Source organism: Mytilus californianus, unplaced genomic scaffold (genome assembly GCF_021869535.1).
Source record: "Mytilus californianus isolate M0D057914Y unplaced genomic scaffold, xbMytCali1.0.p SCAF_1, whole genome shotgun sequence".
Classification (NCBI taxonomy): domain Eukaryota; kingdom Metazoa; phylum Mollusca; class Bivalvia; order Mytilida; family Mytilidae; genus Mytilus; species Mytilus californianus.
Window position 1 is genome coordinate 2,016,276 of NW_026262581.1, and position 23,565 is coordinate 2,039,840.

At 32.3% G+C, this 23,565-nt stretch overlaps 1 protein-coding gene across 1 annotated transcript in view; it reads left to right on the forward strand.

Annotated features, from left to right (window-relative positions):
- Positions 1-17,793, forward strand: part of LOC127731234 (cyclic nucleotide-binding domain-containing protein 2-like) — a 39,003-nt gene extending 21,210 nt beyond the window's left edge. Inside the window, exons 9-16 of the mRNA XM_052240275.1 lie at positions 44-121; positions 491-551; positions 10,702-10,762; positions 13,945-14,376; positions 14,977-15,083; positions 15,394-15,471; positions 16,283-16,417; positions 17,578-17,793. Coding sequence (XP_052096235.1) covers positions 44-121; positions 491-551; positions 10,702-10,762; positions 13,945-14,376; positions 14,977-15,083; positions 15,394-15,471; positions 16,283-16,417; positions 17,578-17,721 — 1,096 coding nt within the window. The 3' untranslated portion in view covers positions 17,722-17,793. The remainder of the gene's footprint in view (positions 1-43; positions 122-490; positions 552-10,701; positions 10,763-13,944; positions 14,377-14,976; positions 15,084-15,393; positions 15,472-16,282; positions 16,418-17,577) is intronic.
- The last annotated feature ends 5,772 nt before the right edge of the window (positions 17,794-23,565 follow it).

Sequence of the window (23,565 nt, forward strand, 5' to 3'; positions counted from 1 at the left end):
TCCCAATGGTACTTAAACATAAAATATTACTTTCTTTTTGCAGAAGTTTATCCTTTTTACGTGGATGGCCTATAGATCTCATTCAAGAAATCCAAGATAAAACCATGTTTCACTATTATAAGTAAGTAAACATATATTTCACCGTAGGATATATATTGTACGATGATAAGTCAATTCCTGTATCTACTTAAAGATCATTGACATATACTGTTTAGCTCATACCTTTTGAAATGAAATATATTCGTCCGATCATTTAATGTAAGGAACCAAAATGTAACATCACGGATTCTAACCTATATTATTTTCTTGAGATTATATAGATCATAATGGTAATTATGACATTTTTTATGTCGGCCGGTTTTCCTCCGGAACTAATTTATATCTGGATTGTTTCATCAGCGAATTTTCATATCTGAACTCGTGTTAATACAGGGCCTTGTTGATACTATCATAAATATATATTTGTCTTTTATTATATTTTATCTCACAGGAGAGGTGATATAATAGCAAAAGAAACGCATTATTTTGATTGGATCATTGTTGTCAAATCTGTAAGTAAACACATTGTTATGAATGAATAAATGATATTAGGTCTGCAAGTCGACACATTCTTTGGAATATCACTATTTCAATATCTATACATTTGTTTGTGTGCTTTAAACAAAACTAAGGCCACGTTCAGTGCCCCTGGCTATATCACGGCGATCAGTTTTTATTGCCGGCGGAAGCCGGTGTACCTGTAAAAATCCACCGACCTTCGGTAGGAAAACTAGCAATCCTTGTCAATTAAGATCTTATTATAAGCTAACACGCCTCGCCACGAGTGGATTGATAACTCACACTTATGAGTTGACAGGCTAGTGAACTCTGTAGATAAACTAAGTATTAGATACAATACAAAGGTAACAAAGAAACAGGCCGGTAACAACCGTTGCCGGATAGTTTTTCTGCACGAGTAGTCAGGTGAAGGTCCGAGGCTATATCCGAGGACCTTGACCTGACTACAAGTGCAGAAAAACTATACGGCAGTTTGTTTCCGGCCTGTTTTTTTTGTTACCTTTGTTTGTATCTGACTTGTACGACGTTTCAAAAAAGAAGTAGTACATTTTGCATTTAGAAGAGGTACCAAAATTAAAAAGATTAGAAACTTAAATGGCCATATACCAGTTACTGTAAGTTACAGTTTAAACAAACTTTTTTTTTCACTTTCCCTTCAGCCGAGAGTTTTCTTCTCAAGAAATTCAAGAATCTAATAATTTTATAAAAAAGAACCATGTCAAGTAAAAGATGAATGTCGTACACGTTTGAGACTTTTTAAAATGCAACTTCGCAAGAAAGTATGGTATAAAAAAGATTTCAGAGGTAAGCAAGCTAACATTTAAATGCAGGATGTGCCATTCCATTCCCCCATTCCCCCTTAAAAAAAATAAAAATCGTACGTTTGTTCCCAAATATATGAATTCGATAACAATATAAATGTATAAAAAGAATGAATTTCCTATTTAAATAGTGAATGAAATGTTATGAAAAAAATGGATTCTGTCTTGTTATTAAATATATATAGGCATATATTTTGCATTTTTTTTTTAAAAATTCATGCTTATAGGTTTATGGTTTATATGTCTCTAATAGTGTTGATCAGTATTAAACACGTGTCACAATATGATCCAATCGCAGCTTACCGTCCAAATTTGGTGACATGAGTTGAACGATTTTCTTCAAGATTTGCTTCCTATTTGAACATGTATTACACGGACACTTTTTATTTATAGGATCAATCTTGCATTGGTGAGTTGGTAGGGATTTTATCTTTTGATTAGATTTGATTTTTTTATATATATTACCTGTCTTTTTTATTGAAATATAAACGTCGGTACTAGCATTTCTTTACTTTCAGCATTGTCCAGAATACTATTCATGTCCATATATTGAAAAAAAAATACATTTACGGATCGACCATTTAGCTTCAAAAGGGGGATATGTTTTTTTCTGAGTAAGAAAATTATTTAGTTTTTCAACGCTATCTATGGCATGGTATTGGTTGCAAAAAATTGATATTTTTCATTTAAATGCAATATTTTTTATTTAATTGGTATATTTCTTCATTTAAATGCAATATTTTTTTTTCAAATGGTATAATTTTTCATTTAATAGTATATTTTTTCATTTAAATGCAATATTTTTTTATTCAAATGGTATGATTTGTCATTCAAATGCAATATTTTTTATTCAATTGGTATAACTTGTCATTTTAATGCAATGTTTTTTATTCAATTGGTATAGTAGTTTTTTTTATTTATATGCAATAATTGCATTATGGGAAATTGTTTGGCGTCACAAGGTCAAATTTGCAACAACGTTTGTGATTGGTCGGTAATTGTTTGGATTTCTTCCCTTTCTTTCTAAACATGAGTGACCAAGAATTAAAAAAACGCGTCGGAATATCACGCCTCTAACTAAATCTGGCGTTCGTGCGAGTTCTTGCACTGGCTGTTAATGCCAATAATGGCTAGGTCGAGCAAAAAATGCGAGTGACAAGTAATAATAATTAAATTGACACACAACCTGTTCATGGATAGAAACAGATACCTGCGTGCATGGCAAAAACGCCTCCAATGAAAACCCTTTCTGAAGAAACTCCCCTACAGTCTACACATTGAAATAAAAAAAAATATATAGCTAGCCCCTCACCCCCCGCCCCCCTCCCCCTCTAAGTCCAGATACATGTAATCATGACGTTCTCTGATGCTATATCATTTTTTACTTTTCTTGATCCTCAGAGACATTGCAGGAGGGCAAACATAAAAAAGAATAAAAAGCCTTCTACATCTACATCTACATCTACATCTACGACATAGCGAAGCTAAGTCGTCACTCGAAAGGGGTACTTTGACCCATCACTCAAGTATAAATTTAACTTTGACGTCCTCCAACATGACAAAAAACTTTCTATATAACATTTACTAACAATAGTTCCAAATTGTGCTCAAAATTTATGTACAGGTGCAGGTTAAAAACATCATCTATCTTTTGTTTGTGTTTATTAGCCATTACAGAGAAGCTTGGTGAGTTTGGTCTTGAATTCCTTACTGCTCTCAATCTCTAATAGTTCGTCTGGTAGTTTATTCCAGTCTTTGATGGTCCTCGGAAAAAAGCTGTATTTGTAAATATCGTTGTTTGGCCTGATTTGTACATATCTTTTTGTGTTCGGTTTTGAAATGTGCGATGGAATAGGTATAGCAACTTTTTCATGGATGGCTTTATGAAAGAGCGTTATACATGCTATTTTTCTTCTAGTTTCTAATGGTGTCAGTTTCAATTCTTCTAAAAGAGTTGTAACTGTTCCAGGCTCTCTTGGGTAGTTGCTTTTGATAAAGCGTGCTGCACGGCGCTGGACCATCTCAATCTGGTATATATGTTTTTGTAGGTGAGGGTCCCATGCGCTGCAAGCGTATTCAAGGTGAGGTCGGACAAGGGCAAGATATGCTTGTTTCTTGACTTCCTCTGGACAGGATCCAACATTTCTTCGTATGAAGCCTAGTGCTCTGTTTCCTTTAGTGACTACTTTGTAAACTTGTTTGTCCCATGACATTGTGTTGGTAAGTTCAGCTCCTAGGTATGGGTTTGATGCGACTGATTCCAGGATATGTCCATTGATGTTGTAATTGAAGTTGATGGTTTGTCTCTTTTTGGTTATTGTAAGGACATAACATTTTGAAGGATTGAATATCATTTGCCAAATTTTGGTCCATTTTACCATTTTCTCAAGATCTTCTTGTAGATGTTTGCAGTCGTCCTTTGTTGATATTGCTAGGTATAGTAAGCTATCATCTGCAAACAGGCGAATTTTTGATGTTATGTCGTTCCCGATGTCGTTTATGTATAGGAAAAACAGCAATGGTCCTAAAACTGTTCCCTGTGGTACGCCAGATGTTACTTTAGCAGTACTTGATCTTTCCCCTTCCAGTGTGACTTGTTGTTCTCTTTGTGTCAACCATGCTTCTAACCAGGCAATTATGTTTCCATCGATACCATATGATGCAAGTTTCTTCAACAAACGCTGGTGTGGTACTGTGTCAAATGCTTTACTAAAGTCTAATATAAGCATATCTACCTGTTGGTTATTGTCCAGGTTTCTAGTTATGTCCTCTGCTGTTATGACTAGTTGTGATTCACAAGATCTTTTGCTTCTGAAGCCATGCTGGAAGTCCACAAGTATATTATGCTTGTCAAGATGGTTCATTATGTGTTTAAATATGATATGTTCCATTATTTTACATGGAACTGATGTCAAGGATACTGGGCGATAGTTGACTGGTTGACTCTTATCCCCTTTCTTGAAAAGTGCGATGACATTTGCAATTAGCCAGTCTTGTGGTACACTTTGATCTTTTAGTGTTTTGGTGAAGATTAGCTGTAAATATGGTGATATTGACTCTGCACACTCTTTCAATATTCTACATGATATATTGTCTGGACCATTTGCCTTGCTTGGGTTCACTCCCTTTAGTAGTTTGATTAACCCCTCTGTACTGATGTGTAGATTTGGTATTTTTGATGTTTCATTTTCAGTTATATTGGGGAAGCTATCAAAGTCTTCAATCATGAATACTGATTGAAATTGTGCATTAAGTGCTTCTGCCTTTCCTTTGCTGCTGTCTATTGCTTCTCCATTAACTTTGAGAGTTGATACTCCCACTGTTTCTCTCTTTTTAGATTTTATATATTTCCAGTACTTTTTCCCTATTCTGTATTGGTCTTTTGTGTTTGTTGAAGCTTCTGATGTTGATGGGCTTACTTCTAACATATCAAATATATACTTCTTATGTGATAAATCAAGTTCTGTCTTTACTGCTTTTCTATTTTGCTTGAATTTATCCCAGTGCTCTTTAGTTTGGTATTTCTTTGCAACTTTATATAGTCGTTCTTTTTTACGTACCATCTTCTTGATGTGTTGATTCACCCAAGGTAAGTTAAATCTAGATGTCAGATTTTTAGATGGTATATGTAGGTCCATTGCTTGAAAAAGGTGAGTTTTAAATAGAGTCCAATATTCATCGATGTTCATCTCTGTTATCTTCTCCTTGAAATTATTGAATTTGCTGTTTAAATATTCTTTAACATTCTCCATATTTCCCTACTTATATTGGTAGATTTTTCGGGGCTTGTTCTTAATTACCTTTGGTCTTGCGTTGACTGTTGTTATTATCATCTGATGGTCACTCATTCCATCGGTAATGCTCATTTTCTGCACTAGATTTTCATTAGTTGTTAGAACAAGATCTAGAATGTTCTTTTCCCTGGTTGGTTTTGTTACAAATTGCTGTAAGCAGTGTTCCTCGACAATGTCTAATGCTAGTTTATTTATTTCGTTTGAATAGTTATGACTTGATTTGATGGTGTGTCCGCCATTGGAGTCGTCTTCATCCCAATCAATGTCTGGTAAATTGAAGTCTCCAGTAAATATTATGTTAGGCAGAGTATTATTATGTGTCAATCTACTAATTGAAGTATTCAAGTTCTGTAATGGTGTAGGGTCATTATCTGGTTTACGATAAAAACAGCCAGTGTAAAGGGCTTTACAGCCTTTCATTTGTATCTTTGTCCATCCTATTTCGCAGTTAGTGTCTAGGGTGTCTTCACCATTGCATACAATGTTCTTACGTACAGCATTAATTATGCCGCCTCCTTCATGACCTTTTTCAGTTATTCGGTCTTTACGTACTATCTCGTATTGTTCTGGGTCTAATATTTCTACTGTTGATATAGTTTTGACAAGATGTGTTTCTTGCAGATGAACTATGTGAGGTTCATATGTTTCAATTATTGTCTGGAGCATGTTTCGTTTAGCTTCACTTCGCAAGCTACGACAATTCATTGTAAGGATGGTAAGTAAACCTTTATCATTTTCATTAATCATCTCTGATTTATCACTCCCCGTTGATGTAATCGAGGTGTTTATGTTGTTGTTTTCGTTGCCTTCCAGGACGTTATAATTATTTGGACTAAGTCCCCTCTTTTTTGCTACATGTAGAAAAAAAATCACCTAATTACGACAGCAGAACCAGCTCACAGAGACCCACAAGAAGAGACCTGAGCTGTGATATTCCGGAACTAATTCTTTAATAAAGACAATTCGGGATAAATTCGAACCAGCTACTAACCCATGTTACAACAATAGTCCTATGACATAGGACGTACGCTGTATATGAAGGCGTGAACTTCATATTTTGGACTATCTATAATATGTGCTCTCATGTCTTATACCGCATATCATTTTACATTTAGGATTCGTTGCTGAGCTTTTTTTACTGTTCCCATCTCCGAATCCCTTAAATAGATTTTTTTCCAGCCCCACAGTAGTTCAATAACTACTATATGTTTGCATAAATAAGTATGCAGGGCATATTTCAAAACATATTTTTTCTTCAGGACTTTTAATTGATTTACTTTTGAGTTTTCAATACTGCATTGGGAAAGGGGGGTATACAAGTAACTTTATTTTGTGACACAGTATATAATATAAATAGATACAAATCTCTCATGATTTGTATCCAACAAATTGTAGGATTGTACGTTTAGCTATTATCTAGATCAGTACAAAATGTATATAATAAGATACATTTAACAGGGGCGGATCCAGAACCTCAGTGTCTAGGGGGGAGGGGGTTCAGATTTAGATATTTGTATAGAGATGTATATATGCGAGTATTGGTAGTAATGGTTATGGTGTGTGTGTGAGGGGAGGGGGAGGGGGTTCAGATCAAAGATCGTTTCTATAATTCTAAATCTTTTAGTTTTTACCATTTCACTCTTTTCTTTATCCTTTGATCTCTATTATATTTGTCCTAAACATGCGTGAAATATTTGCCACTGGACATAAGGCAACAAAAAAACAATCAACGTATTCTTTACATTTCATCATTTCTTTATTATGTTATTTATAGGTTTGGTCCCTTCCCTTATCTATTTTTTGCACATTATTCTCTCTATGTAAACCCAATCCCTGTCCTGATAAATGGTGACTCATGCTTAGCATCATATGTGGTTATTCAAACAAGAAACATATTCATATTATAATAATTTACTGTATGCTTGGACTTATGGATAGATGTCATTAGTCCAAGATCATGTAATAAAGTAGGTCTTATAAAAATACAATAGCATTGTAATGATGATTATATATATGTATATATATTTAACAATGCCAATTTTTTGGGAAAAAAGGATAGGAACAAGGCGTTTTTAAAACATTTTAATGGGGCGCGTTTTTTTGTTCTTCGGTAGTGAGCCAGAAGAAGTCCATTTCTGTTTTTTTTTTGCATTGGGAAGATCTTCTGGCTCTTTTCCACCTATTCTTTTTTTATAGGTTGTTTAGACGGCAGAGGCACATAACAAACATGTGGCGTCGTTTAGTCTAAATGACTAATAAATTTATGAATGCAGATATATTAGAATGTGAGCTGTGTTATAAACGTTTTTATGGCATTACAGCCTTAGTAAGACATCCCTGTAGGACGATAAACTGGATAAATATAAGAACTACACCGTCGGACAATAACAGTTAAGGGACGATTATTTGATATTCTAGGGAAGGGATTTTGATTGATTGGTGTTTAACGCTACTTTGAACACTATTGGGCGATTCCGTGGTGGTCAGTTTAAATTTATAGATGAAGGATGGGGAAGGGAAGAGAAGGTATTATTATTCATTTTAATCTGTCGCTAATCATGCCTATTTTTCAGCTCTTATCAGGCAACCATATTCATATATGAAATCCTTCTGTCCCCCACCCCAACAAATAGATAAATATCAAATGGTTTTCCACTTATTTAACACAATTTTAAATTGATTGATTGTTTGTTGCTAATTTTTAACGCCCAGTGACAAATATTTCATGCTTGTTCAGGAAAACACGAATTTAGAAGTCAGGTATAGAATATAAAAAACGAAGAGATGGAATGGGATATGATTGCTAATAAGGCAACTATCCATCGGAGTTCAAATATGAAGTGAATTTTAGCAATTATAGACAATCGTAAGGCCTTCAATGACAAAAACCTGATACAGTTTAAGTCGTCTATAAAAGGCCCGATATGAAAAGTGTGAACATTCAAACGAAAAATGTAATGGCCTAATTATACATAACCAAACAATTTACAAAATATCAAATATGAGTCGAGACATGAACCAACGACAACCACTAAATTACAGGCTCCTGACCTGGGACAGGCAAATAAAGAATATGGTAGGGTTGATATAAAAACGAAGATGTGGTATGATTGCAAATGAGACAACTCTCCACAAGAGACCATATTACACAGAAATCAACAGCTATAAGTCACCGTACGGCTTTCGACGATAAGCAAAGCCTACACCGCATAGTCAGCTATAAAAGGCCCCGAAATCACAAATGTAAAACAATTCAAACGAGAAAACTAACGGCCGAATTAATGTACAAAAAATGAACGAAACACAAATATGTATAACACAGCAACAAACGGCAACTACTGAATTACAGGCTCCTGACTTGGGTCAAGCACAAACATACAGAATGTGGCAGGGTTAAACATGTTAGCGGGATCCCAATCCTCCCCCTAACCTGGGACAGTGGTGTAACAGTACAATAAAAGAACAACCTGCACTAATCAGTTGCAATTAGTCAAAAGATCGGTACGAGACACACAAAAAAAAACTAACATTAAGACAATAGACACAAAGCACCGACATTAGAGTATTTTCAATTACTCAGTGGAAGTTTGCTCAAAGCTAATTACAACTAGTACTGAAATAAATCTTGTTCTCCCAGACTGAAGTATCAATCAGTACACAACGCGCGGCAAAGGATTTATTAAAAAAGAAAACAGTCTGAGAAACGTCAGGTTTACGTTGTATATAGATAAAAGTAGATGTGGTATGAGTGCCAACAAGACAACTCTCCATCCAAGTCATAATTTGTAAACCATTATAGGTCAAAGTACGGTTTTCAACACGGAGCCTTGGCTCACACCGAACAGCAAGCTATAAAGGGCCCCCAAAAATGACTAGTGTAAAACCATTCAAACGGGAAAACCAACGGTGCCGTCTAATCTATTTAAAAAAAAACGGTATACTTGCATATAGATCCATATGCAATGAAAGTTTTTGAAAAGTTGTGGTCCGAACGTTTTGACCATCGAAATTTTGCAATAGAAATAATAGTTAGAACCAGAAGATTTTAACAGCCAGTGCAGGACTCGCACGAACGCCAGATTTAGTTTGAGAGGCGATATTCTGACGCGTTATTTAATTCTTGGTCACTTATGTTTAGAAAGAAAGGGGAGAAATTTAAACAATTACCGACCAATCACAAACGTTGTTGCAAATTTGACCTTATGACGTCAAAGAATTTCCCATAATGCAATTATTGCATATAAATAAAAAACTACTATACCAATTGAATAAAAAATATTACATTAAAATGAAAAGTTATACCAATTGAATAAAATATATTGCATTTGAATGACAAATTATACCATTTGAATAAAAAATATTGCATTTAAATGAAAAAAATATACCATTTAAATGAAAAAAATATACCATTTAAATGAAAAAATATACCATTCAAATAAAAAAATATTGCATTTAAATGAAGAAATATATCAATTAAATAAAAGATATTGCATTTAAATGAAAAATATCAAATTTTTGCAACCAATAACATGCCATAGCTATCACCCAAATATTTTTTCGAAATTAGCACTATTATACGGTATTTGGAAAATCAGGAATCAGAACATTATTTTGTCATCTGCTTGACCACAATATATTTTTTTTCATAAAATTGGGGATCAGAATTTTTTTTTAGGAAAAAACCATAACCCCTCTTTTGAAGTTAAATGGTCAATCCCTTAGTGTACTGATATGAATAGTAATATACTGGAATTGTTTGAAAAAATATAGTTATTGATGCCAACGTAAATATTTTAATAAAAAAGACAGGAAATATGTCGGTGAAACAAAAAGTCCAAATCTAATTGAAATTTAAAGTGCCCATTAACTCACTGATCATGCATGACTGATTCTATTCATAAAAAGTGTCCGTGTAACAACTAAAAAGTGTCCGTGTATCATCTAAAAAGTGTCCGTGTAACACCCGTTAATGTACTGTTTTTCTATAGCTCTGCTGGGGGCAAAGTCGTACAAGTTGAATACAACTGTTCCATAAGATACCTTATATTCATTAATATAATCGTAGTATCAAATTATTAAACATCTTTTTCCCACGACGGATGGTACATGTGATTTATTGATTGATGTTTGCTAACGTCCAATAGCAATGGTATATATGAAGCAAATTAATGCTTGTTTATTTTTACTCTTTAGTCTATATTGACTACTTATTTATTTCTTTAGGACATGTATAATACAGTTTTGATGCGAGATGAGAACAACTTTCAATGATGTCTTCATTAAGTTTACATTAACCTTTGTATTTTAATCTTTGTTCTTATTATCGTCGTCTTCAAATGCTGCATCTGATTACAATTTTGTTTTAGTTAACAAATTATTGCTCATAGTAAATCTAACTCTTCTTGTAATGAATTATTGCTAGATTTTCTAGAAGTTCCCTTTACTTTAAAATTGACTCATGTTTAATTCGAGGAATGCATAAAGTGTCTTAATATTTACAGAACAAACAATCTCACCTTTCATTTCAGGGCAGTATTAGTGTTCTGAAGAAACTGAAAAAAGTTTTTCCATTCGAATGGAAAAATAAAGGTACCTTTTGTTTCTTTTGATATTCTAAATACTAGTTTATTATAGAGAATGTCATCAACTGTAAACTATGCTCTACTGAAAAACATCAGTTTATTTATTCAGATACAGGTGAAATGTGGAACAGTACACATATTTTTAATAACAGAACAATAGAACATACTCGCACCCTCTCGTCCAATTGAAAAACCGTATTTGTGTTTATATAATGCATAAAGTGCCGTAGAGCATGGCTTTCCATACCAAATAAAACGTTATACATAAATGATTATTCTGTAGATTCATCATTAAAGTAAACTCTTGATAACTGAAAATAATAAAGTTCAAAATTAACTGGAGCAATTTTTATAAGAAAGCAGACAAGTAAATAGTTTATCAAAATTGGTTGTCTAACAAAGTTGACTCTATAATCTCATCTATGTATACGAATTTCATTGAAAACAGGCTGGAAAATTGAATTTTTCTGAAAAGAATGCAATTATTCTTTTACTACATGTCCCCGTCACTCAGTACTTAAATATTACTTATGAACGTCATTCTGTATTTTTGGAATCTAGTAGGTGTTTGGACTTTGTTTTGTTATGCATGCAGATATTGAGTTTAAAACTGTTTAAATGCAACTAATCGTTTCCGCGTTCTGTTTTGAATTACTAATTTCACTTAATAATTGAGCCAATATGGTCATTCGTGTCGTCCTTACACATCTTGTACTCTTATTGAGAATTCAGAACTCGCCAGGTGGTGTTTTATAAGAATTTCCTTATAAATCAATACTGTTGCTTCTGTATTTTTGTATCGATTTTGAGGGTATACATCATCAGCATATCAAGTGTATTTATTTACCAAAAATTCATTCAAGATATCAGGCTTATAATTTTGTACGTCAGACGTTCCGGCTACATAAGACTCAATATTCATTTATTTTAAAGCAAATCCTTGGGAATAAGGTGAAGTCGTTTGTGTTATGCAGCGCTTTTGATAAAAAATATAATTATTGAAGTTAGCTTAAAAAAAGCAGAACTAAATTTCAAATATTAGAAAACATTTTTTTATTAAGGTAAATGCAATTAAGATAGTTTAAATACTTTTATATTTATAAATATGTTATATTTTGCATACAGTGGGGTATGGGGGAATTAAAATTTATTCTAGCTTGATATTTTCAAACTCCGATCAAGCTAGAATAAATTTTAATTTCCCCATACCCCACTGTATGCAAAATATAACAAATTTATAATTATAAAAGTATTTAAACTATCTTAATTGCATTTACCTTAATAAAAAAATGTTTTCTAATATTTGAAATTTAGTTCTGCATATTTTAAGCTAACTTCTTACTTTTTGATAAATGTATTTACTTTTAATATGAAAGTCATTTATCGGTACCGGTTAGTATTCTATAAAAAAACCGATAAATGACTTTCATGTAAAAAGTAAATACATTTATCGAAAAGTAAGAAAAAATAAAAATAAATAATTGAATAAATACATGTAAGCGTATTATGGTGATGGAGGGGAAAATAAAGGCAACAGTAGTATACCGCTGTTCGAAACTCATAAATCGATAGAGATAAAAACAAATCCGGGTTACAAACTAAAACTGAGGGAAACGCATCAAATATAAGAGGAGAACAACAACACAACAAAAACACAACATTAAAATGTAACACACACAGAAACGAACTATAATATAACAATGGCCATTTTCCTGACTTGGTACAGGACATTTTAAGAAAAAAATGGTGGGTTGAACCTGGTTTTGTGGCATGCCAAACCTCCCGCTTTTATGGCAACGTCAAACACAACACCAAAACGACAACATCACATGACAGGTTCACAAATACAAATAAATGGGAGAACATATTGACAAAGAAACACACGAATAATAGCTAACAAAAGGTACTAGGCTTAAAATTCAATACGCCAGACGTGCGTCTCGTCCACACAAGACCAACCAGTGACGCTCAGATGAAAAAAGTTTGAAAGCCAAAACAAGTACAAAGCTGAAGAGCACCGAGAACCAAAACTTCCAAAACGTTGCACCCAACACGGCCAGGGTTTTCTTCCGGGGACAAGAACATCCTTATTATTTAGAATAAAATATAATTTTGAAAACAGTAAATTTTATAAAATGACTATATAATAGATATACATGATAAAACCGAAGTGGGGACTAACTACAGAATACAAACGGATACATAACATAAAACAACTTAATCCAACACATAAAAATACACAGCCGAGTTAGCCAAAGCCTCAACGCACAAAGTGACGTCACATTTGAAATTCTAAAAAAACACACAAAGTGACGTCACATTTGAATTTGTAAAAATATTTCCTAAAAAATAAGATAGGATTAGGATTGATTCAAGATTAGATTTGTAATACTGACATTACATTTATTAATAACAATGAAAATTACAATACTTATTAATATCAAATTGTGGTAGTAATTAGATAATTAATTGTATTATCTAGCTATGTCTTTGATATTCTTTATATATAGGTTTTAAAATGGTTTCATTGACAAAAATTATATTCTAAGCAAGTTGATGTGTTTGTGGTTTTTCTTTTTACTATTTTGTTGTATTTCTTATGTTATAATAACATGTTAAACAGTTTTTAAAGACATTTGAATGTTAAGTGTCTTCTGCAGAAACACAAAAAAAATCGATATGAATACTCGTATACTTCTTGTTCTTACAAAGACAATTTCGGTGCTATTTAATTTCGGCATTGTTGAAATTACCATAGATTATTTGTCTTCTATAAAAAATATTCCAAGATCAAATATATCTGAAGTTAGCAAAAATCACAGATGCCAAATTTATAACGTGAAAGCGTTTTTGATCATTTTCATCAGGTACTACATATCCCAAGTAATAATTGTTGTATTGAAACAGAGTTTTTAAAATGCTACAAATTTAATATTTACTCAACAGCTTGTTAATGAGAAAATTTTGCTGATTCCTTGAGCAGATTTGTTTGCATACTTTATTTGTAAAAATACAATGAAAAATGCTTAAATATTTGTGTTTCACTTGTAAGAACCATAAAGTAATGTTTTATTGTTACTAACACATACTATTTATTCACGCTATGTTTTTATAAATACAAAATGATTAATGTGTATCTTCTGTGACCGAATACTACTAACTATCATAAATGTCCGTTCCTTATTATAGTGAAAACAGAATTTGTTTCTGAAAAACAGAAACGAGACATGGCTGAACAAAAAGATATGAACAGACGACAAGCTTTAACGGAGTTAAATATACCAACAAGAAATGCTCAGACTGATGATGAATATTTAGAAGAGTTTCCTGGAAAATATAAAGTTTTTAAACATCCTATAGATGCCATTGAATATATAGACATGACCAATGGCCGATATATGGAGTCGGTACCGGAAGTTCCCAGCAACCGCTCTAGTTTCAGTTTACCGGATATTGCATCAGAAAACAAAGTACCAAAACATAGTCGCAGTTCATTTCAAAATATACAATCATTATACTTACCAACACTGTCCGAAGACACAGAAAGCTCTGTAGACTATGCATATAATACTAGGCAAAATAAAAAAGAAGTTGGTACAGGAAAGTTATTATTTAGTACAGGTAAAGTTTTCTACAATGTATGCCAAGGAATTTTTACCAACTACTGGGAACTGTATATTTCCCTGACAATTTTTTTTTATCTTTGAAAGGGATTTTTCAAATGCATTTTTTCTGTTCAGAAGCAGTTTTCTGAAAAAAATTGAAAACAACATGTTTAATAATTTCATGCGTCCGAAGCGCTTTTCTGGATTTACCTTCATCAGGAACGCTCAAAGCCAAACATTTGAAATCCGAGGGATGTATAAGTACCGAAACAGTTGAAGAGCTATATGACAAAAATACATAAAACAAATAGCCAAATTCATCTAAGGTCAACTTTGCCTGAGGGAGTTGAAACCTTAGTTTCTTTATAATTTATAAATTTATAAACGGACAATTTTAGAAAGGTTTGTTATAAATCATGTTATAAATTGTAGATATTGTTGTTGTGTATTGTTCTGAAATATAATTTATTTACTTTAAAAAAAAAATGATTGATTTTTGTGTTCTTTGAAAAGTCTTTATAGCAATTACAAATTCTACTCAATATGTTTGTTTTCAAACTACAAACATCATTCAAACCATAAATCAATTTGACAAAATGTATGAATATTATTTTAGATACAAGAAGAAAAGAAAGCATAATTGAGCTAGAAAAAGAAATGATTGGATTTCAGGAAGAAAAGTTAACATATAGGGATGATATAGATACTGGTATCAAACGAAAGGTAAAATACTTGAAAACAGTGAACATTTAGCTGGTACAAGGTACTCTAAAGTATCAAACAATGATACATGTCTGACAGGAGATGCCTACAGTCAATGCACCTGCCCCTATGAAGTTATTGATTTAATACTGATTTCACTCCTTTTAAATGTTCGATAAGTTAACCGAAAAGGAGAATAAAATACTCGATAATATATATATAATAGAGCACCACAATCATAATGACAAAACAACCATCATAATTAATTTAACTGCTCCTTACTACAGATATATTCAGTGTGTTCAAAAAGTGAAAAAAAAATATTTTTCAGGATCCAGACCATATAACAGAAGCTGATTTAAAGCCAGAATTTGTTAATATACAAACTCTAATTAAAGGTCAAGTATTTGTAAGTATGACTTGATCTAAACAAAATAATAAAACAAAATTTGAAATGAGCTAGGGAGAAATAGAAGATGCATAGGTTAGACTAAATTGGATAAACAAAACCATGACAAAAAGAAAAGACAACAACGTACATTTCAATACACGCAAAGCCATAGATTGAAATACACGAACCCAACCGAAAATCGGGGATACAATCAGTTGCTTTAGAGGTTACGCAGAAATTCAAAATAAACATGTGTTGAAGTTATCCGTAATAATGAAGTTTCTGTCTTATTGTCGTGTTCTCTACATTTCATTTTATATAAACTCTATACGATCAAAGTTGGCCTGCAAGGGAATTAGTGTAGATTGGCAAGAGAAAAATAAATTTTTCAAACACCTAGCCTGCAGAAAATTACCATTGATGAGTTCCTGCTTTGATAAGGAAAACAATTTTACGCTGCCTATAGTCATGATTTATCATTTGACTATTACATGAAAGGATAGTTCATTATTCATTGATATGATAATATATGAAAATGTGCTTACTTGTGTTATTTCGAAAACAAAGGAAGGGAGATATACCAAAACATAAGCAGAAATGACTATGTATTAGCTTTCTCGCGAGGTACGCTAGACAAGAGAAAATACTTCAAAGTATACACAAACAAATACTAAATGTAATAACATGTATTTCTTTGTTGTTTGCTTCCCGTGCAGTGGAAAATAGTTCATACATAGTTAGAACGAAAATATGATATCATGTACAAACTATGAGAAGGATGTGTATTTTTCACATCGTATCAGAACCCAATTCTTTACTCTGGTTACAGGGATTAGCAGATTTGATATTAGATCCTCAACCAAACTTCTGTGTTGTAAGCAATGGTGCTGACTGCATCCTGATAGATAAACATTTTTATATGCAACATACAACAGATCTCCTGAAGAACAGGCTCCGGAATGAAGTGAGATATCAATATAATGTGTTAGATTAATAGATACAAATATTTTTCTCTATGATCAGAATGTCATTAAGCCTCACTTGCAAATAATCATCGCATCAAACAGAATATTAAAAATATATAACACGCAACTGAAACATTCATGAAAGGAGTAGGCCCGGTAAGACCCCCTTTTGACCGCAAAATATAGCATTTTTACAAATTTGTTAAAATGTAAACTTTTAGTTTTTCATTGGAAAGCAGAATACTTTTGCTACATAAATATTGGCTTTTTTTGACAATACAATGTGCATGCATCAGGTACTAGCATGATTAATTCATGCAAAATTACCGAAATCTTCACAATTTTAACATTTGTGCTAATTTTAGACGGTTTTTGTCTAAAATGGAAGGGGCCGCACTTGTGTTCAGTCATAATATTTAAATATGTGTTGTACTTGATGATATTACACAACACATATAAAGGTTGAGACTGAACACGAGTGTGGCTATTTTCATTTTAGACAAAAACCACCTAAAAAGTGACGTTTTATGACATATTTGATAGATTTTTCATATTTAAGCTTGAATTTCAGCGTCTTTAATGACCAAATCAGTTCAAACATGTTCCAAAAAACTAATTGAATCGACTGAAGTAGACTCTTAAGTGTTTAAAAAAATGTCAAAAATCTTTCATCAGATGTACTTCAAATGTTAGGCCAAAATTAGCCCTTACCGGACCTTCTCCTTTAAATAATTATAAAGAACACATTACACATTCCCAGTCTGGAAATTCACCACTAAATAGTTACATTCAAATTACAGAATAATGAATATGTTAGTCACATGTTTTGCATCCATTTGCAGTATTCAATATCCAAGTAAGTAATAACTATAGCTTATATGATAACTATAGCTAGCTTATATAAAAAGTACTCACGCTATAAAAGAGAAAGAATATTCTTAGGGGCAATACAAAATCGTAAATGAAAAAATATACAACACCATGGCAAAAAGATAAAAACAACAAAACGAAAATAATAACAACAACAACAAAACATGAAAAAGGTAGATGCAAGTTCTTTCGTTCTACGAATGACTGTATTTTGGTATTCTTTCCATTTTTGCTAATCAAAATACAATGAAAAACAATATCTCATTGCTCTCATTATGTCTTTTTTCAGTTATGTCCCTATCCATCAGAGGAAGAGATGCAGTCACGTTTACAGAATACTGTGGACTGGGAAGCTTACCGAAGTGATATTATGTTACAAACTGTCAACACTGTTAAACCTAAACGTCCAACCAAACAAGTTATTCATGTCTGATACTTCATTCAAATGGTTATTTTTATTTGAACTGTGCCAAATCTATTTATTGTCATAAATCATTGAAGTGCTTGTCATGAAATGTTAGTTTTTATTTGCCTTAGTGTCACATTAATAAGAATTCTCTCCAGATCTCTTCAAATAAACAATTTCACCAGTAAAAGGGATCTTGTTGAACATATTATTATCATTTGAATGTTACTTTTTTCATTCATACACCAATAGACAGAAATATAACGTCAAATGTCACCATCAATTAGTTATTCAAATATCATAAAAGCATATTTTGCATACGTCACTCCGCATAATTTTACACATAATATTCTTTGTAATTTCTTTTTAATAAAGGAGTGAAAGATACCAAGAGGACATTCAAAACTCATAAGTCTAGAAATACATACAGCGCAATGGCAAAAAACTCATAAGTCTAGAAATACATACAACACAATGGCAAAAAACGAAAGACGACGAAAAGACAAACACGATATATGTATTGTATTAATACTTTTCAAAATCTGTAGAAATTCTATTTTTAAAAGTGACTGTTGCAGGACAGCCTGCAACCGTTTTAAGACTGGTTGACTGGAAGTGAAGTGTTGACTGCATGTCTACATTAAATTGGTCATTTACTTTACTTCAGTGATCTGTCGATTGCCAGCTTTGTCTTTGTTTTTTTTTAAACTAATGTCCACAAATGTTTATCTTTTTTAAGTTTAGAATTTAACACTTAAAGACTGTGTTCTCAGCCAGCGGTTGATTTGTTCTTCCTTGTAAATTATTTAAAAGTAGCAAAACAACAAAGTACATTCGTACCATCGTGTGACAAGGCAACAATTTAGCAAACATTTGATGGTGTCATTATGGACTAACGATCTATATGTTCAAATCTCGAGGACTAATTTCTTATAAAGACATAGAGCTTCTTTTTACAATAAATTAAGCCAAAAGTGGTTTTCCGGTGTTTAAATCTCCCAAATCGATTAGGAATAGATAAATCAATGAAATCAAACAAAAACTGAGGGAATCCCATAAACTCCAACAGGAGTGAGACGGACTGCGTCGACTTAGTAAGCATTTCATGCAATTCATGCACCACTCGCCATTCGTATCCACACTCGGTCAAAATGTCACAATCAGAAATAGCTAATTAGCTTACAACTGGCTTTTGTCCTTGTGTTTGATAAAAAAAAACGCCTTAACCTTACCGACTTGCATCCGTCTATGATTTAAAAGGAGCATTGTAGTAAGGGTAAGATACTGGAGTTGAAGATAACATTTAATTAAGTTTTTCGAATGCAGATTGCTGTTTGGGCCCCACTTACATTCTTTTCATGACAAAACTAATGAAATTTTCTTTTCCCTTTCCGACATTTTTCTGGTTTTGACGTTAATTCAGACAAAAAACTTGTTACTTAAGAATTTTTGTAGCACAATCGCCTTTAATATCAACAAAAATCAAGAATCTGGCAAATACCTTCAGCTAATTTGGAGTAGCAAAATCAAAAACTTTGTCAGGATCATTTCCAACTCCCTTTGAAGATACAATATGGCCTATATATTTCATTTTTTGTTGAAGAAAGGGACATTTTTAAAGTTAGAATTTTAGACCACATTTTCCTAAATGGAGACTTTCGCTGACACAAAGTAGGGGTGTTGCATATTGTTGAAGGCCGAATGGTAACCCATAGTTGCATACATCCGTGTCCCTGCTGAACATTAAAAATGTATCATTGTTGAAGGACTCTGGTGAATAGTTGTACTATTGGCAATCATACCACATCTTTATTTTTATATTTAATGTTGTTCAAACGTATCAGAAAAATTATGAAGTATTTTTTTAGATGTAGATCTCCAAATAATTTTCCATAATACATTGATACATCGTTGGGCCGGACATTTGACAAGACTAACGGTTATATTCCTAAATCATAAAGGTCAGCAGGGAAATGCAGTTCGGTGTTCGTAAGCTTTCGCTATTGCCACTTGATAATAACCCGACTTCGTATCGACGTCCTTAAAGTGCTTTGATCAGGCTAAAAAATCTAAATATTCATGGAAGTGCATAACTATCTCTGCTAATTTATTGTTAATTGCACTGTATTCAGTGCACATTCTCATATACATTTTACGGCCTTTACAATGTCGTAGTACAACCGGAGAATATCACAGGGAAGGTAAAGATCGAATGACACCACTGCTTTAATTGCTCTCTTGCTTCTTCATACATTGATTCTTCTAACGCGCTGTTTATCGGCATTTCGTCAGTGAGCTAAATTGTGTTCTGTATACCACGATCAAAACCAATATCTGTATCTCCCTGAGAAAAATATCTTTAAATATTAATAGTATGTTTTTTCATTTACTTTTTTTCTCCATTTGATAAACTTTCAAAATAATGTTTTACAACATTAAGTGTTTTATTTTGAGATATTTCTGAAGGATTCGATGCCTGTTTGTTTTCTTAGAAGGATTTGTTACCTGAATTTCATCACGTGTGTTAACGGGTTGAATTTCACACGCCATGCTTCTCTGTGTTGTAGTAGTCGTTCTGGTCGAACAGTTATACATTGTAACGCCGAAAACTCTTTGCCATTACTTATAATTATATATGTGACTAGTGATAGGCATAAATATAAGTCTCCGGTTGTGACGGACCTCAAAGTTGGTTGTAACAGTGAAGTATGATAATTAATACCATTATCAACAAATCTAGATATGGATTTTCTAGTAAGTTTATAAAACAAATTGCTTTGATCAAATTAGGAGCGTGAAATAGATTTCAAATGCAGCTTAAGATTGAACATAACATGTCATTTGAATCTGAAGATTTAATCTTATCTACTGCTCTTAGCTTATTGGTCAATCTTCTAATATGTTTGAAAACTACATCCTCTGAATTACACTGTTTAACACTATAAACTGAAGACCATATAGTCAACTGATTAAAAAAAACTTAAGTTTAACAAAAACTTCTCAAACGCTTCTAACATTTGTTCCGATTCAGTTTCAGAAAATTCTGCCCATTTTTGTATACTAGTAGATACAATATTAAAATGTTTACAAAGTTATTAAAATGCACACAAATATGAAATTAAAACAAAGTTACATAAAAGATTTGGCAATGAAAATGTGGTTCAATCAAAGTCAAATTCCATCAGTTTGAATAATAAAAAAATTCAAGGTTCATATTATTTTTGGAAATTTAAATGAAGTGCTTCATATGTATGTACAATTACTACACCCTTTGACAATCCTCTCTCTCTTCAACAAATATGATTACCATTATAACACACACTGTTTTAAGAAGAAAGTAAAATAACAAAAATACCGAACTACAAGGAAAATTCAAACGGAAAGTCTCTTATGAAATGACAAAATCAAAAGCTCATTCACATCAAAGAATGGAAAACAACTGTCATATTCCTGACTTGGTACCGGCATTTCCTTATGTAGAAAATGGTGGATCAAACCTGGTTTTATAGCTAGCTAAAACTCTCACTTTTAATACAGTCGCATAGAATTCCATTATATTGACAACAATGTGTGAGTAAAACAAATACACATCATAGGAAAAATGTCAAAAATTGGGGTAGAGCAGGCAACATTGTGTTATAATCTTAATCACTATAAAAACAAACATTTGTCAACAAAGAAAAACAAAATGGTATATAGACACTCTATAGACAAAGGACATAAGCAAACATGAACGACAAGAATACAAAAAAATTGACTATAGCACAATAACACAATGGCGGTATATGTATAAATACCGAGCTACGACAAAAGGATATTATCAAAAATGGACTAAACAGTAAAGATTAAAAATATACAAAGACAAATAAAAAGAACACTCTAACACGTAATTAAGATGATAAACAAGTCAGTACCTACAATCTATACTTCAAGACCATCATGTATTATTTGTGAAGTTGTTACTGATCATGAATATCTACTTAAATAAGTTTGGATTGTTAATAGAACGAACATCATCCATATATCTGAATGTGAAATTAAATGATCTGGCTTCTTTGATCTCTTGTTTTTGACAAATGTCTGAAGGAACTCCGATTCATATGAAAATAAAAAAGAGGTCGGCAAGGACATTTCGTTCCCATAGGAATGCCGCCAATTTGTTGAAAAATTCGACCTCCAAATTCAACAAATTTGTTGTCAATAAGAAACTCCATCATACTGGTCACTTGTTAAGGATAGGGGTGCGTTTTAAAAGTCCGTGCATTTTCATAATTTCCACCAAAAATATATCAAAACCGTTATGTTGTTTATACCAGAAAAGATACAACTCGATATGAATAAGGTAGAAAACTCACAGACTCATAAAGGAATAACGAGTCTCCTTTCAACATTTAAAAAGAGAGGCGAAAGATACCAAAGGGACATTCAAACTCATAAGTCAAAAATAAACTGACAACGTCATGACTAAAAAAAAAGAAAAACAATAGTACACAAAACACAACATAGAAAACAAAAGACTGAGCAACACGAACCCACATCAAAAACTGGGGGGATCTCAGGTGCTCCGGAAGGGTAAGCAGATCCTTCTCAACATGTGGCACCCGTCGTGTTGCTCATGTTAGTACATTGTGAACTGAATTGCTAAAAAAATCATGGGATCACTTTTGAGGCATTCATGTCAGAAGCTTAAAACCATAGTTGAAGTTTTTTGCACTATTGTTAAATCGCCTAAAATGTTTATTCCGTTAGTTCTTTAATTATTAATAAAAATATGTAATGTTTTTTTTATTGTTTTGAGATTGCCACCGTATTTTTTTCTGTCTTATTCGTATTCGGACTCGGTCGGAGTTATTCACTTATTGTAAATCTCTAATGAATCTTTCGGTAGTTTAGATCGCAAAAAACAGCAAATGATCGGTCCAGATTTTTAATGAAACAAGTGAATTATGATGCAGGGATAAAATTCATGTGTAAATCTATTCATTTAAATAAAGAAAATTGTGTTATGTTATTAATTAACACATACAGTAAAATTCTGATTGATTACAACAAAAATAAAAGGCAAGAAGGTTCTGCATCTTATAGTGAACATTTACGTCAGAAATAACCTTCTCATGGTAACACTATGGAATTTCAAAGTAACAATGGAGTGCAATCTTAAATCAAAGTTCATATGCTCCTCGAAACGCACATAATATCATAAAAACCATTTGTAAATTTGTGGGTTCGTGTTAATTATTTAAAAAAAAATGAAATTAAAAAAACACTGACACATCAGATAAAGTTCATAAAAATCATTTTGCACTTTATATTAAACAATATCAATAAAATAGTATCATGTGAAACAGTTGTCATTCGTGCTTCTCTTTGTTAATTATTAATGAGATAATTTAAAGATCTTTCACCACGATTTATGTTTTCTTTGCATGTAATCGTGAGGCATTTACAAATTAAAGAAGTATTTTGCTAAAACTTTTTCACGAGATTAAAAAGGTGAACTTGACATTTTTAATTGACGTTACCTGATAGGCGATCTTATCTTTTATAAAATACACTTCGATTCACATGAAAAGTGAACCTTTAAGATATGTTCTGTTTATATAATTTCATGTCTTATGTACCTAATTAAAAAAGTCAACACGGGTGATAATATATTCATAATAAGTTAGCTGAGATAAGTCTTTTTTATTTTGTACTTTAAACTCGTTGAATTTTGAAAGTTCTTAGAGCCAAATGAATTTTTAATGACCATAAAAAAACATTTCTGTCTTTTAAATGAGAAAATTCCTTTTGTGGCCCCACATTGGTATTTCATTACAATACCTTTGGTTAACAATTGTTTTAATTACATTCATTTGTAACGAAGGAAAA